Source organism: Desmodus rotundus, chromosome 6 (assembly GCF_022682495.2).
Source record: "Desmodus rotundus isolate HL8 chromosome 6, HLdesRot8A.1, whole genome shotgun sequence".
Taxonomy (NCBI): domain Eukaryota; kingdom Metazoa; phylum Chordata; class Mammalia; order Chiroptera; family Phyllostomidae; genus Desmodus; species Desmodus rotundus.
The window spans coordinates 23,224,009-23,241,088 of NC_071392.1; the positions used below are offsets into that span (position 1 = coordinate 23,224,009).

General features: G+C 37.3%; 1 protein-coding gene across 5 annotated transcripts in view; it reads right to left on the bottom strand.

Annotated features, from left to right (window-relative positions):
- Positions 1-996: 996 nt before the first annotated feature.
- The window catches only part of LOC123478366 (taste receptor type 2 member 2-like), a 30,081-nt gene continuing 13,997 nt past the window's right edge, over positions 997-17,080 (bottom strand). For 2 of the 5 annotated variants that reach the window (XR_006653549.2, XR_008427209.1), the window contains 3 exons: positions 15,340-15,497; positions 13,556-13,662; positions 997-1,987 (listed from right to left, as the gene is read on the bottom strand). Coding sequence is in view for 1 of the 5 variants with exons in the window: in XM_071221666.1 (XP_071077767.1) it covers positions 11,927-11,989; positions 13,556-13,662 (170 nt within the window). In the remaining 4 variants the exon portion in view is untranslated. Of the gene's footprint in view, positions 1,988-6,152; positions 7,131-11,406; positions 11,990-13,555; positions 13,663-15,339; positions 15,498-17,080 lie in introns of those variants that run through there. The other 3 variants (XR_008427208.1, XR_008427207.1, XM_071221666.1) reach the window with 3 other exon arrangements.

A 17,080-nucleotide genomic window follows, 5' to 3' on the forward strand; every position in this document is an offset into this window, starting at 1 on the left:
GCAACAAGGAGTTGGGGCAAGAAAAACAACTTTATTTAGAAAGCCGACGGGATGGCGGGCTGGTGTCTGAAAGAACCGCCTTGAGAAAGTACAGAGTTTAGGCTTCTTTTACGGCCAAGTGGGGCCCAAAGGAACGTGAGGTCAGGAGGTAACAGATGACTGCAGACACCTGATTATCAGCAAGGTCCCAGGGGAATGGTGCAACTTCAAACTCCTGTCGTGATGGTCTCGGTCACAACGTTACTATAAATCTTCTGATAGACAATCATTTTATTTTTGTACCTAACTTTAATTTAGGAGAGGGGCATGAAAAATACACAGATCAACTAAAGGCAAAGTTAAGTCAGGGGCCTGCTACTTGCTGCCTGACATGGAACTCCCTGACTGGAGTTGCACGCAGACCATGAGAAGCCTCCGAACAAAGAAAATTCCTGCAAAGATCGATTAGTGGCTACCCACCCACACCTTATCCTTTACCCATACGATAGAGGGAAAACGCAAGGCTGCAAAATGTACCTTGTAGAGGTTAAAGTTAATATCAACCTTTCCCCATTGTCTATTTCCCCATGCCAGCAATTACAAACAGATTTGTATAAACTCAACCTCTAGAGAGGGTTGGGGTCTCTCTTCCTTCTCTTGTGAGGATAGTCTGCTACTCAATCAGTGGGCTTGGATTTTCTTGCCTGTCCCCTGTGCTCAATAAAACGTGTTTTTCCACTTCAACCTCTTGTCTAGCTGGAGTCTTGAATTTTTTCCTGCTCGAAGCCAATAGCTCTCTTTGCTCGGGCTTGAGTCCCCACTAAGGACTCGCCCCTCCAGCATCACCTTCCTTATCTCCTTGGGGAGGTAGTTTCAGGCGGGGAGGTTGTTTCAGTAACTTCTAAGCTACAGGCTAGATTTCTTTAGTGATTAGCATATCTACATGCCAGACTAAGCAGAAGTCACTAACCAACATGTCAGGCTCAGCGAGATAAAGTCATGAAGACAGATTATTTTATTCCAGTACAATTATAAACCTGGAACGGTGCCTCCATATAGTAAGTGACAGTAAACTCAACTATGGTTGACGAGTGCTTAATTCACTTCTTCAAACCTAATCCTATAAGAATATATTTCCAAGTCTAGTCCAGATAAGGACTGTCAGTTTCCTATACAAAAAAGGTCTCCAAAACCAGGTGCCAATTTCCTTTCTATGCCTTTATTTTCTCTCTCTCATTTCCTAGGTTCTTAAAAGTAGATTATTTTCTCCCCTTCATATTATTGCCCTTCTTCCCGTTACCTGTCTGTTGAAGTTCCACCAATTCTTTAAGGTTTAACTGAAGATACTTGTCTTTATCATCATTACTCTCCTGGTTTCACTAAATTTCAGCATCCTCTCTGCCCCAAATGCTTTTGATACTCTCTTGAATTACAGCAGTTACCACACTCTGAAGTGTGTTTTCTCCCACAGATTACAGGTTCACTGAGAGACTTCTGTCTCATTCTTTTATTCCCTGGCTTTATGGGAATACATGCTGAAAAGATGTGGTTGAATAGTTAATTTTGGATTAAATTACATTTTTAAAAAATCAAGTTACCAATCCTCTCACAGTCCAGCTAGAAAACGCAAAGGTGATGAATAAGTCTTATTAATACTAAGACTCAGAACAGTTGAGGTGTGGGGCCTGTGGTTGAATTCAAGGTAGGTGTTCTAGAGTGTTAATGCCCAAGGGCAATGTTGCATAGTTTAGTCCTGGCAGTAAATAACAGTGTTAAATAATATAATTGATTCATTGTGCATGCAATTTATTGGGGTGAGCTGGTAAACACACACACACACACACACACACACACAAAACCAGTTGGCTTCAAGTAATCTTCATCCTGAAGTTGTAGACTCTTAGAGTTGAGAAGCTCTTATTTTCTTTCCATCACTGCGTTGTGAGCTGGGAGTTGTCCAGATTAAATGTATGCAAAAGACTGGACAGACAGAAAGTGCACTTTTTTCCTAGGAGAAAAAAATGCTTCACATGTGCTATTTGTTTGGTTTTCTTTGATTATAAATCATGAACAAATATAATTAAAAATACATTTACTTTACAGGTAGTCCTTAAAAGGAACCAAAGTTTTGCCACCCCCAAAATTGTGCCTTTTATGGTACTGATTTTGAGCTGGTTATTAAGAAAAAATGTCAGAAAGAATGTTTGACCCTCTCCCCATTTTCTGCCCAAGAGATTCAGACTGGAAAACTGGCTCCAGGAAAGAATTCTGAAGATATTCACCTTGGCCTCATTTGAATTGAGCTTGGTGGATGGGAGGGCACCTAGAAGGGCATGTTTACTAGATTACCTCCCCCACCCATCTCATTGTTTTGGGGTTGCCCAGCAAAAATGTACTTTCAGAGTCTTTTCAATTACCTGCAAATTGCCTGTTTTCACCTCAAAAATTTAAGTCCATATCTCTCCTTTTCTCCTTTGCCCAAAATGTCACATATACCCAATTTTGCCTCACTTTTTTTGGAATTTCCATGATTATGTGAAATTTCCTCTAATTTTCTCCTGTTACTCTGTCTCTGTTAATTTGATTATTGGCCCAGCTACAACTTAGAAGATAGGAGGAAAAGTATTATTTTTTTGCCCACACATCCTGCTAAATTCTAATAATTTATGTTTGATGTGAAATTATTGAGGGTTTAAGCATAGAAACTGAAGTGAGAAAGCTTGAGTGTTTGGAGGATTAAAAGAAATAATGTATGTCAAAGCCCTGGGAACACAGTCAAGAAACACGGTTAATTATTAATCAGCAGGGATGCTCAGCTCCATTACTTATCAAAGAAATATGATGATTAAAAGTGAAAATGTACTCTAAGGAAGTGTATTTTCTTCCTTCCTCTCTATACTAGACAAACTAAAACGTATTTTTTTAATTCACCTGCTTAAAAAAAACATCAATCGGAATCTAGGACTTTTTCTTTCACTAACGAGTCATTTTAAAATTACACATGCTATTGCTATAAAGACCTAGTCATGGCTCAGCACTAAGGTGAAGGTTTTATTCATCTTCAATGTCTGCTGTTTTGATGAGTAATCCGTACTTCGTAAATCAGCTTATCACAAAAGGTTAATTCAGCACTTTCTTCTTCTATTTTTACTATATTCTTGGGAAGCTATATTCTTCCCAATGGTCTTAATTACTACCCCCTAGCTTTTACAGCCTTTATTATATGATTGCAATATTTAATTACTTAAATAATGACAAAATGCAATGTGCGTATGACTTTAAAATAAGAAGTAAAAAAGATAAAAGCATCTCATTCTCATTTAGAGATATAGTAAAATATTTATGAATAAAAAGACACAATGTCTGGGATTTACTTTGAAATACTCCAGGAAGAAACTTGAGGAGTAAGAAATGAAATGAAATTGATAAAGTGATAACAATTATTGATATTGAGTGATGGGGTTCACTATTTTCTTAGGCCAACTTTTCTTAAGAATAAAATTATTTTTAATATTAATTTTTTTAAAAAGCAATAATCTGCAACTTTGAGTGGTTTTAAAGATCATTTCACTATGAGAGCCTTTTAAAAGTTCTTCACTGAATGTTTTTGGTGACGTTATTAATAAATTGTGCAGGTTTCAGGTGCACAGGTCTACGACATCATCAACACATCATCCCGTGATTCGGCACCCAAGTCAAGTCTCTGTGCCGCCACTCACCCCCTCTTTACCCTCTTCTACCTCCCCACACTCTTTCCCTCTGGTAGTCACCATGCTGTCGTCTGTGTCTGTGATTGTGTTTCTTAATCCCCTCACCCTTTTCACCCAGCTCTTCTACCCCTCCCCTCCAACAGCTGTCAGTCTCTGCTTTGCTCTATGAGTCTGTTTCTATTTTGTTCCTTAGTTTATTTTCTTCATTAGATTCCACATGTAAGAGACGTCCTCTGGCACTCGTGTCTCTGACTGGCTTATTTCACTTAGCATAATACCTTCTAGGCCCATCCATGTGGTTGCAAATGGTAGGATTTCATTAATTTCTATGGTGGAGTAGTATTCCATTGTATATATGTACAACCTCTTCTTTATTCAATCATCTAATGATGGACTCAGTTGCTTCCATATCTCAACTATTGTAAATATTGCTGCAGTGAACATAGGGATGCATATTTTTTTTTTCAAATTAGTGTTTCAGATTTCCTTAGATAAATACCCAGATTTCCAAATTCTCCATTCTTTAGTAGTGAGGCCTTTGGCAAATTAGTAACCTCCTCAACCTCCCCATCTGTAAAATAGTGCTGATGTATATATACTAAACACACACATACACACACACACGAAAATATATGCACATTGTTATACAGATTAAATTAGACTGCGTATAAAAAGTACAACATTCAAGTAACTAAACATGTATAGGAGGTGCTCTATAAATGAAGTCTTAGTTATTACATGCTCAGGGATAGCATTTACATTTACTTTAAAATATATATATTAGTAAATATGTATGATTGGAAAAATAATTGTTTTGAAAAGTTTTAGAAACACATTTTTGGGATACAGAATGAGGTAAAAATGCAACATGTTTTTTGCACAGTTGAATAATTCCGGATGTTGTCCCTAAGTGCCCTGAAAGAGACAAAGTTTTCTAACTGAGAAACTTTCTGTGAGTTTTAAACTGCACCTGGTTTGAATTAGCTTTAGCAATCACTACTCTCTTTTTCTAAAATAAGTGCTTAATAATATCCACATGACCCAATGATGATGTCATTGCTTTTGGATAATCACTTGATTGTTCAAAACTGTCACAAAGAGAAAAATAAGCAGCAGGTTATACCTGGATCTTTACCAGTTGTTTATGCAATTACATGAACTTTAGAGTGTGAACAGGCCCATCTCCAGCTCACCATTGTTTTACGACTGTGTGCAAATATAGAACATTTCTCCCAACTGCTTCCCATCCTTGATACCTCATCAAGCTCAGAGTTTAATAGTAACACTTTACTATGGCTGTAATAAAAAGCTTCTTGTCACACAAGTGCCAGCATTTTCTCCAAAAGCTATTTCTTATCTAATAGGACCTTAACATTTTAAACTCACTGACCCTGCATTTTATTCCATAGAGGTACTAATTGAGAGATCAAAGGTAGAATTAAGCCACCTATTTGTTGGAGAAGAAAAGGAGACCAAGCCTTTAAAAAATGCATGAGAACTCTCAGAATGCTTATGGATGAATCCTTGAAGAGATTCTAGGTTTCTTGGGATCCTCAGAAGTTGAAAACACTAACCAGACTGTAAGGCAATTTTATACTTATGATTTTTCTCTTTAAATATTTAATCTACATATAAAATACTTTTGTACAAAGTGATTTTAATACTAATCTTTCTGTCAATTGAGTAGCCAATTTTCTCATAGTTACACAGAAGTGAAATCAGCGATAGAAATTGAGAGGTGATGGAACTTCAAAGATAGTTCGGTCCATAGTCATATGTTGCTATTCAGTTGCTTAGGGCCCACCACAGAAAACCGAGTAATTAACCCACGTATTCAGGGTAATTGATTTGAGTATTAATGCTGGATGTCTGTTCTGAAATTTGGAGAGGTCGTCTCTTGTGATGACATACCCTGCCACAGAGATTTGTATTGAGCAATTTGCCCGGTGCTACTTTCAAGTTCGACTTCCCCTTCTGGATATTTTGGCCTTTCCTTGAAATCATGAGCCTTTACAATATCATTTCAGATAGATAGGAGTGAATTTCAAAATCTTGTTCTTTTAAGATTTTTTTCCCCCCAAAGCCCTAACTGAGTTTCTTCAATTTCTGATTGGCACAACCCTTCTTCTGAAAGTAATGAAGTTTAATATTCCATTTATAAATGTCAGTTTTATAGGCTAGGCTCAGATAGGAAAACATGAAATTTGAATCTTAAAATATGTTGGTCCACTTGACAAAAATTTTGAAGGGATAATCTGTGGTACAAGTTTGTTTCGGGGAGGGATGGTTTTTAAGTTGGTTTTAATTTTTGTTAGCATTGTTTGTTAGCATTTATTATTTCTTTTCTACTTGCTAAATTAATGAATATAATTTAAATTGAGAAAATATATAAATTAAAGAAAAAATCTATTCTGACATAATTTAAATTTAAAAAAATTTTTTTTTTATTTATTAGGAGGGGAAGGCAAGAAGAAAGGGAGGAAGAAAAACATTGATATGAGAGAGAAGCATTGATTAGTGGCATCTTGCACAGTCCTCACCAAGGACCAAGCCTGAAACCTAGGCATGTGCCCTGATGGGGACTTGAACTGGCAACCTTTTGCTCTGCAAGATAATACCCAACCAACTGAACCATGCCAGCCAGGGCTGACAGAATCACTTAAACATTTTCATATATTTTCTGATCTTTATATGTATACATATGTGATTTTTTTGAACAAAATCAACATCATGTTGAACATGACTTCTCTTATTGAAATTTACTTTTATTATGTAAAACAGTAGTTGAAAATCATGAGATATCATGTTAAAATCTGGGAAGACTGGTGGCAGGTGCATTTATAATCTTCTGTTGTCTTTGGAGAGAATATATACCTTTCATGTGATTTTAATTTTTAAAACTCTCGACTCTTAGCCTTTATATTTTACTTCTACTCTTGGAGAAAGCCATGTAATTACAAAAGCCAAGTCGTCAAAGAAAGTCACCACTCTAGAAAGGCAGCATAGTGTTCTGCTTCAGCAGGGGACTGGGGTGAAGAAATGTATAACACATTTGTTTTTGAGCATATTTTCCATGGGAGAAGGGGAGTATTTGAAAGAAATAAGGAATAGCAGACCCGTGCAGCAACTAGAGCTAAGAAAACATAATGAATTGTTGCAGAATGTGTACTTCTTATTCTAGGAGGTAATTCAAAGTGAGTGCCGCAGTGAAGAGAAGTAAACGTATGACTTTGAAAATATTGTTTAGAGAGGAGCCCTTACTGGTGTGGCTCAGTGGGTTGGCTGTCATCCCACAAACAGAAGGGTCACCGGTTTGATTCCAGTCAGGGCACATGACGGCCTGTGGTCCAGGTCCATGGTTGGGGGCATGCGAGAGACAGCAGATAGATGTTTTCTCACACATCAGTGTTCCTCTTCTTCTTTCTCCATCCCTTCCCCTCTCTAAAAATAAATAAAATCTTTAAAAGTCATTTAGGAAGTAAAAAAAGAATATTAATTATCTATGTCTTCAAATAAGGAAAATAGAAGATCAACAGGCTAAACAAAGAGCAACATGAGAAAGGGAAATAGTAACGATAACATCATGAAACTGAAATGGAAGAAAAGAGGTATGATTTGCAAAAGTGTGTGCATGAATAAAGAAAACACAGATTAAAGAAGGTGAAGTAACTAAAGATATAAAAGATATGTGTAAACACCAAATTGTGTTGTAAATAACAATTTAATGGTACATTAGAAAACCAAGTGAACAAAGAGCATAAAAGTGTGAGTGACAAAATTAGTAAAAGATGAAAAAAACAACTTGAGGAGACTAATAGCCACTAAATATATTGTATTACTGATAGAAAGGTCTCTCTCCTAGAAAGTACATGAAAAATATTATAAAGTACAGCTTGGGAATATAGTCAATAATATTGTAATAACTATGTATGATATCAAATGGATACAAACTTATTGGTGATCACCTTATAAGTTATGTAAATGTCTTATCACTATGTTGTACACCTGAAAGTACTGTAATATTGTACATCAAATGTTGTTGGGAACCTCCCTGCCTGGTTTCAGAAGCTGTAACCCCCCATGGCTAAGGATGAGTAAAAAGACCTTGGGAACATAAACCACTTAGGAGACAAAGTTTATCTTCCTGGTAGGGGCACAGCCTCTGCCCCCTTTCACTTCACCCTGCTTGGCCCCGGGTGAATGACTGGTTAGCCAATGATGGGTAAGATTCCTCAAGGGAGGGATGACCTAAGATAGGCATGGTCATGAAGAGGCCCACAGGGAAGGACTTGGGGGAGCTATAGAAAAAGGGGGTGATGGACCCTTGCCCCTCAGGTTTGACATAGCCTGAGTCCTCATTCTGTCTTCAAGAAGTCTCCTAATCTCTTGGCTGCCTTACTTCCCCTCCCTGATTTAAACCTGAAACAATGCCAGAGGTGGGTACAGCCCTGTGCTGATAAGGGTGGGTTCCCTAGGGTGATCAGGCCTAAGAAAGAATACATAAAATCCTGTGAAACCTACTTTGCTAATACCCTCAATTTAAATGATTAGGGTCCAAGCATGAAATGAGTTTGTTCCCCAAAGTTTTATGGCCTTTTAACTGTTTGACCCTGACTCTAAATAAGCCTTCAGAGTTCTTTGGATGTTATCTATTGTTTGATCATTTTTGCCTGACAATGATTGGTGAGCTTTACGTATATGCCCTGTATTCCTATGCAAATTAAACTCAATAAAAGCCTGTCCAGACAAGGGACAGGGCCAGCCCCCTCTTTCCCTGAGAGAGTGGCTGTGTCATCCCTTTTCCTCCACAGGATTTCAGTAGTCCCTGTGAATTTGCCCTGTCTCACCCGTAACACCTCGGACACTGCGGGCCAGTGTCCACATCAAAATATAATTAAAATTTTTAAAAAATTTATAGGTAATTCCTACCATATATTCAGGGAACAGTGCTGATCCCTAGGTTATATAAATTAAATTCAAAAAAGTGGAAAGAGGAAAAATGCCAAACTTTTATTATGAGTTCATATTTTATTTCCCTTGGCTGCATTTCCTCAAGGAGTTTTCTGCCTTTCAAAATTATTAAGGAACAAGGTTTTCCTAGTTTCATTTCTATTTCAATTTCAAAAACCTTCAAAATAATGTTTTGTGATAGTGAGAATCAAAATTAGTCTCTTCTGATTTCTATCTATAAATAAGAGTTTACAAGCCAAACCTATAAAGTAGGACAGAGATGAAACAAAAGTGTTGTATGTTATTCCACTACAAAAAATTTGCTGTAACTTCTCTCTCTTACAAAATTTTTTATATAATGAAAAAATAGTATGTTCCTACAGGTACTCATAAAAATTTTTGGGGGGGTAGAACTTCTCCCTGCTTTTTATGGAAAACAAATTATTCTTTCAGTGTAAAGAAAGAATGATGAATCCTTAATTTTAATTTGCCTCGCAAATGTTTAGCTGTTTTATTGACATGGGCTGGGAGAGTTAATTTTGAAGTCATCCCTGCGCGTAGCATAGTGGTTAACAGGTCAGGTTTTGCAGTTCAGACGCCTGGATTTTATTTCCAGGCCCTCTTTCCAGGCCCTATTTCCTTTGTCACATTATATGAACTATCTTAGTGTCCTCATCTCTAAAACAATGATATCTTAAATGATTTTTGTAAGAATTAATGTAGATGATAACTATACAGAAATTTAGAGTTGCTGGCTTGTGGCAATCCTCTCTGCATTTTTGTTATTCTCTGTGGTGTGATAGATTTTGCTAGAGCAGTTCAATTATAATTTAAAGAATCTTTTGTTAAAGTTTAAGCATCATAATATATATGATAGACAGAAATGTCTTTAAAATAACTTTAACAAAAATACTCTTATTGCACTAGAAGTCCCCCCAAAACCCACTTTTATTGTACTGTAGAAAACTTGTACTTGCTATTCTTTAATGTCCTGAGATCCAATGAAAAAAAAACAACCTTAAAATTTCTGCTTGGAAATGGAAGGTAAAATGACCCAAAACTTGGAAATAAGGCCAAAGAAATACAACATCGCCATTCAACATCCTCCTGGGGCATTAACAAGCTTGTTCAATAATTATTTAATCATCTAAAACTTCACTGTCTAATACGGTGGCCACTCGCCATTTGTGACTGTTAAGCACTCGAAATTGGACCAGTCGGAATTCAGACAGGCTGGAAGTGAGCAATGGGCACCAGATCTGGAAGACTTAGCACGAAGAAAATGTAAATGCCTCATTAATTTCTTATATTACATGTTAAACTGAAACATTCTTGATATACTTGGTTAAATAAAGTTTATTATTAAAATTATTTTACTTTTTCTTTTTTTTTTAAATGTGCCTACAGGAAAATTTTGAATTTTGTTATGTGGCTGGTATTTCATTACTATTGGTTGATGCCAATCCAAAGCATATATAGCCTTGTAGACTAGGGAGTCCTGCACCACTAAGTAAGTCCCAAACTCTGTGAAGTTATTTATTAACTGGTACATTTAGTTCTAGGAAGGACAAAAATGATTTCTCTCTGGTAGAAAAGATAACCTCACTGGTTATAATTTTATTGTTGTAAAGGACAGCAAGCAGTTTTATTTTTTGAAAAAAACCCTAGGAATCTTATTACTACATTTTTAAAAATGTGTATGTATACCTATGATCTCAAAATGGTCTTTTAACCAGCTTGGCCATCTTTTTAATTTCCTTAATAATGAGTCTGCAAAACTTTGCCAAGCATTCACTCTAGTGGACTTAATATATATGATTAAGAATAGTTTATTTCCAACTAATAATATACCTGAAAGTATTTTTTTAACTTTCTGAAAATCATACTTCGACATGAAAATTTCCTGCTATGCTTGGCTTTTACTATCCTTTTTCAGTAAAGTGATTATATAATATTTTTCTTAAAATTCAGGTGTGATGTAAAATAATGTTTTTCTGAAAATCACTTTACAATTCTCAATTCACAAACAACCCACAAAGAAATGTAACCATAAATTTATAGCATAGCCTTTATCCACTGTTTACAAGGGTGTGACTACTAATTATCCGACAGGTTTATGTTAATTAGGCCATTTCCCTTATACAGCTTTGAGCAGTTAATCATTAACGTTCCTAGAAAACCTGATGAGCAGCATTACTGATGAAAAGACACACCAACCATGTAAGTGCAAGCATTTATTATAAGAGCTTCATTTCTTCCCCCTTCGGATGGTGATTCCCTTTCAAGTGCAAAAAACAAGAATCTTAAAATGTTAACATTCTTGACACATACAAAGCAGTGTAAGGACACGAAGGTATTAAGTTTGAAATCAAAGTTAGTTTTCACCTATTGTAAACTAGAAGAGAAGGGATAGATAGATTATATACATAACCCAGTATTCTTCCCCTGCTGCTGGATGACAGCTTCACTGGTTCCTAAGAGTGGGAATCAATAACTAAGTTATCTATGCCTTATGCAGCTCTCAGGTTATTCCAATGAAATCATTTATGTAGCAAGTATTAAAGGCGCACTTACTACCCATCAACTCTTCTACCTGGCACTGGAACACAGCAGTGAACAGACAAATCCCTGCCTCCATGGAGCTTCCCTGTTAGTAGGAGAACCCCAGAGGCTGTAGAAGAGTAAATAAGGAGAATGGTAGGAGGAGATGAGCACAGAAAAGTAATCAGGACCAGATAGCAAAGGAGACCATGTAGGATATTGAAGGAATTTAGGCTTAAGATGTAAAGACACTGGAGGGTTTTGAGCAGAAGAATGTCATGATTGGAACTGCATTCTACAAGAGACAAACCACTCTGCTGTTTGTTGAAAACAGGCAGAGTAGGGGATGGGCCTCCAGGGGACCTCCAGATCAGAAGCTATTGCAATAATTCAGGCAAGAGATGATGGGAATTTGGTCCAGCATATTTACTAGAAGAAAAAAGTAGTTGAGTTTATGGTATAATGTAAAGTACAAAGCACCAAACTTGCCGACATAGGTGTGTAGAATAAAGAATAGAAACAAGGATGGCTCCAGTTTTTTTGCCTGAGGAAATGAAAGAATGGAGTTGCTCTTCAACGAGAGAGGCAAGGCTGTGAGAGGGTTGGAGGAGAAGATCCGGGCTAAGTTTTGGATTGGTCAAGTTTTCGAGGACTGGTAGATATCATGGGAGACACCAAGTAGGTTGTCCTATGTAAGAGTGTAAGGGTCTAGAGTTCAGGAGAAACGCCAGGACTAGGAATTCACGTTAGGAAGGCTTCGTCATGCAGATGAAAGCTGAAGTGACAAGAACGAATGCAATGATGAAGGTCTGTAAATGGACAGAAACAGACAAGAGCTAGACGGGAGCCCCAGGGCATTTCAACCTGCTACTCACACTTCCTGAGTAAGCTCACCTGTCTGAAGTGTTTAATCAGTATTTGCTACACTTCTTTTTCTTTTTTTAAATTTATTGTTTTAGAATACAGTTCCCTTACATGGCTCAACTGTTAAAATTCCAAGGAATTTTAATCATGTAGAACATCCTTTGGGAAATGATACAATTCATTGCCTCATCTTTCCACTTAATGTTGCTACGTAAACAGAGATATTAAATCCTCATTTGACTTTATTCCAATTAGTTTTCATAGTGAAATTGGAAAAAAGACAAGATAATTCATGTGATAAAAATGTCAGTGATATGAGTATGTACTCCCCATTTGTTTATTACTTAAAACAATGATCAAATATTGATTAAAAACAAAGAAATTTCAAGTCACTTGTTTGCTTTCCCACAAGATTTTTGAACAAAATTTTAGAAAATGATTTTAATTAACATATTAAAGGAAAGGACTCTTTCCTTCTCTGGGACTATAAATTCTCCAAGCCTAAACTTCAAGGACATGCTTTGTCTCACTTGGAGGTCTCTGTTTTAACATGTTTGAGGGTCTCAAATAAACTTCAAAACACATATTAAAAAATGAAAAATAAAGATTCAGATTTTGATTCAATATGCCATAACACATACAAAATACATTGTGATTGTTTTAGCCCACATCACCTTTTAAATATGAACATAAAGTTCATACATATACCTTGAATATTTTTGAGAAGTAAATAGAAATATATATCATAATATTTCTGAAAAAGAATCTACTTGTGGGAACAATTTAATCCTTAAGAAACGGTGCTGTACCACAGATTAAACTGCTCCTTTTTGTCTTTGGAATATCCTCCTGGAAAAGTGTCTTATTTGTATCCTTCAACTCTGATTGCTACATTGTTCTTCATCTTTTTGAGGTCAATTTTTTTTTTACTTTTCACCAGCTATACCCCCCCCCCCCAATAGGATATTTATCCCCTAAGGGAATATATGGCTATATATAAGGAATTCTCTTGCTACTGGGAAGGATGCAAACAAGTGCGATTTGCAATGCCTGCTGTAGACAAGCTTGGTGGTCAAAATGAGTATTATTCTTATCTGCTGAGTTTGACCTGAGGCTAGAGCCGCTTTAACTCAGCATTCACAGAAAGTACAAGTATCATCAGCATTTCCACCGCAGTTGAAAGAGCTAACTCTCACAAACTAAATCATAACCCGGCAGAGAGTATTTTTATCACTGTTACAACAAAGTAATTTCAATTTAGGCAACTTTAGTTTGAAAAGTTTGTTATTTCAGAACACTTTTGTGCCTCTGGGAGAGTGCATATTTCTGCTGAATCCAGGATGGTGCCAAAATCCATCTGTTTTCATAAGGAAATGCAAAGAAGATAAATATCCAAGGCAGATTTCAGGAAGCCCTATGCTGTTTTGGCCCGTCAGCTATATTAATGAACAAGAGAGAGAAATATGAGACCAGAATTTCCTGAATCAACTTCTGCAGTGGGTGAGGCTTACTTGATATGTCACTCCCGGAACCGGAAACTTGACTGCAAAGGCTGGGTGGCATCTGCTCAGTCCTCTTGTCTCATCATAGTGATGTCCATCCCAAACCAAGCGCATAACTGCATGAAAACAAAGAGGAATAGTGGAACAGGATGACAACTATGGAATGGAAAGAGGACTAACCAAATGTTAGCCAAACAAATTGGTTTTATTGGGGGGTTATTCATCAGAAAATATGCATGTGCCACTGTGATATGCAGCGTATTGAGCTTGGGATTGTTATCTTGAATAAGTGCTCTGCTGTGAACATTAAATTCCTGATGAGAACTTGAGTTTCCCAGATCATAAAACTGTAAAAATAGCAATCGTGATGACAATAATAATAATGCCCAACTCAAACACCGTGTGCTCTGGCCAGAACTGAGCGAAGTGGTGCCTGTGAAATGATTGCACAGTGCTGAGTTTGATTGGTAAAAGACAACTAGAGGATACAAAAGTCAAGAACTCCTAGATACATTGTGTTTCACACAGTTACACATCTCCCTCACCAGCAACCGGAGGGTTGAAGAGTGCTTCGAAGTATCTCAATGCACCGCTTTGTGTCCAATTGTGCAGAAAGGGAAGAACGGGAGAGGGTGTTCTTGTCCCTGCTGTAACATCCTGAGTGGCAGGGCAGGCTTTTGTTGAGGAGAGCAAAGGAGTTGTGAGATGCACGTTCTAATTACAGTAGGTGAGACTTCCTTTCTATTTTTATTTCTCCCTCCATCCTTCCATCTCTCTCTTTCTCTTTCATCCACATTGTTGCATGTAGCAACACTTTGTTCTTTATTTTTTCTGTACAGTAATCCATTCAAGGTAGGGTAAAAATAGGTTTACAGGTGTTTGTACTGAAAACAATACAATAATTAATAATATAAGAATAAACTCTGTTTCACATACAAGCTGTAAACCTACTTTTGCCCCCACCCTTTATTATTAATACAAACTTTTTTTGGTTACATGAGTAGCAAATATCTTTTCTGATCTCTGTGACAGCCTTTTCATTCTGTTCATGGTGGGGTTTTTTTAATAGTGTATTTTGATAAACAGACGATTGGAATTCTAATGCTTAATTGGCACATTTTATGGATACTGCCTTTTATGGGTCTTAAGATCTCATTTAATATCTCAGATTTATTCTGGAAGTTTTATTTTTTTCATATTTAGATCTATGATCCATGTAAATTGATTTTCTTTACACACGGTGTTAAGGTAGGACTCATACATAGTTTTTACTCTCTCCTGAGCTATTTCACGGCAGAACATGGATTTAAATGGCCGAAATGACACTGTTAGTATCAGAAGCACAGTGGCAGAGAAGCTATGGGATCTCTCAGGGAGGGAGGAGAGTGGAGGGGAGTGAGATACAACACAGTGTATTTGAAAGTCATTATCCAAAAAAAATAAGGGAATGGAGGGAAGGGAGATCAAGTTGAGGGAAGAGAGCTTCAACGCAGTGCATTTGACAAAAAAATAAAGTCATTTTGTTTGAACCTCACAGGGTTCAGTTTGCTAAGTTGTATATCAAATATTTTTAAAAAGGAGAAAAATAAGGGGAAACTGTGACTTTAGATTAAAAAGCCCATGGGACATAAAGGTAGATTGCTCTTGAAGGTAGCAGAAGAAGATGCTTCCCCGTGACATCTGGGAAGGGCGAGGTTCAGGCAGAGGCTGGAGGCCATGAATTCACTGTGCTATCATCAGCACTAGTCTATGATTTTCTGAAACTGCCTTTGAGAAACTCGGTGATGGACTACCATGTCATTTCCTTTGTGGTCAGAGCTTGTATTCGGCCACAAGATAGTGGTTAGCATCGCGTCCATAATTACTGAGCTCAAGTGCAATGTCTTCTGTAGAGGAGAAGCCCCTGCTCTTATGGTAGCAATCACCATTTTCTCCTATGTACGACAGGATCCTGCAATTTAAAATAACCACGCTGTAAACTTTGTAAGGCCAAGCCTACACCCTCAATCATTGGTGGACTGATTTCTACCTACTACTTATAAATATACAACAAATTTCTGCCCATCTATCTCTTCATGTAGTTATGTGTAATCTGGTCCTCTTAGAGAGCGGTCTGCTGAAGGTTCACTTTCTGGATTCACCTCATTTATACAAATCCAGATGAATCCTACCACACTAACATGATTCTCTCTCTCTCTCTCTCTCTCTCTCTCTCTCTCACACACACACACACACACCCCTTTCAGTCAACTCTTAACTTGGCTAGTCCCTGGACATTGTATGAATTTTATTCTGAACACAGAAAATGCATAGCTTTTGAATTTTTATTCATAAAATATAGCAAATACTAAGTTCCATGTGCTATATTCTGAATATTTTGTCATAAAATATAACAATAACTAAATGTGATGTGCTATGTTCCAAGTGTCTTACAAATATAAACTTTTGACTTTTCTTAACAATTCTATGAAGTTGGTACTATAATTATTGTCATTTGACAGATGTGAGAACTGAGCCATAGAAAATTAAGTAACTTCATTATCACGCAAAGCCATATCTCTATATTATTAATATTATCATTATTAGTAATAATAATAATAATAATAATAAGTGAATCCAGAAGATATAAGGGACTTTGCAGCAATTTATACATGCCAATGCATTTAATTCTTTTAAAACCTGAGAAAGATTGACTTAGAAAACTTAAGCAGACCATCCAAGATTATACAGTTAGGGACAGTTTGGTAGGAATTTGAATCCATTTCCACCCAACCCAAAGGGCAAACTCCATCCAAAATAATAATCTGCCCTGACACCCCCTTCCCGTAGGTGACATTGACAAGTGACTGAAGACAGGTAAGAGAAGTTATAAGGCATGTTGGGACTCAGACTCCGCCCAGCCCCATCTGTGTCTAGGATAGTACCCATTATTCCTATTTTACAGACAAGAGTGGTTAAGTAATCTACCCACGATCACGAGGCGAGGCTGACACGCAAAGCCAGGCTTTCTGCCTTCTAAGATGGTAATACTGCCTCCTGGTGCCTTAATTCGGTTTCTCCAGAAGGAGACACTGAGGGGTTCTGGCAAAACCAAAGGTGATCCCCAAAACGGAGGTAAGAATTTGAGTAAGAGAGACAGGAAAAGGAGAGAAGCCAATGAATCTCGGCAACTGGAGCTTAACCCTCTGGGGAAGCCCTGGGGGAGCTGTAAAACAATCACCTCAATTATTGCTTCGGGACTGTCGCTGGTGATATTAAACCTCAGCACTGCTGACCTGTGGGCCGCTCCAGCAGCCAGAGAACGCTCCCAGCGTGGAGAGGAAGTTAGGCAGAAATGCTCTGGCAAGATGAACACTGAGGGGGCACAGGCAGCAACAACAGTGTCTGCCAAAGCTGGAATTGCTGCGTGTCACTGTAATTTCCCAGAATTCCACTGAAAACCAGGGGGAAAAAAAAAGAATTATCTAATCAAGGGTCTGGATTCTTCCTGGCGCCACTAAAAATGGCTTACGCACCATGCAAATACTGTTTACA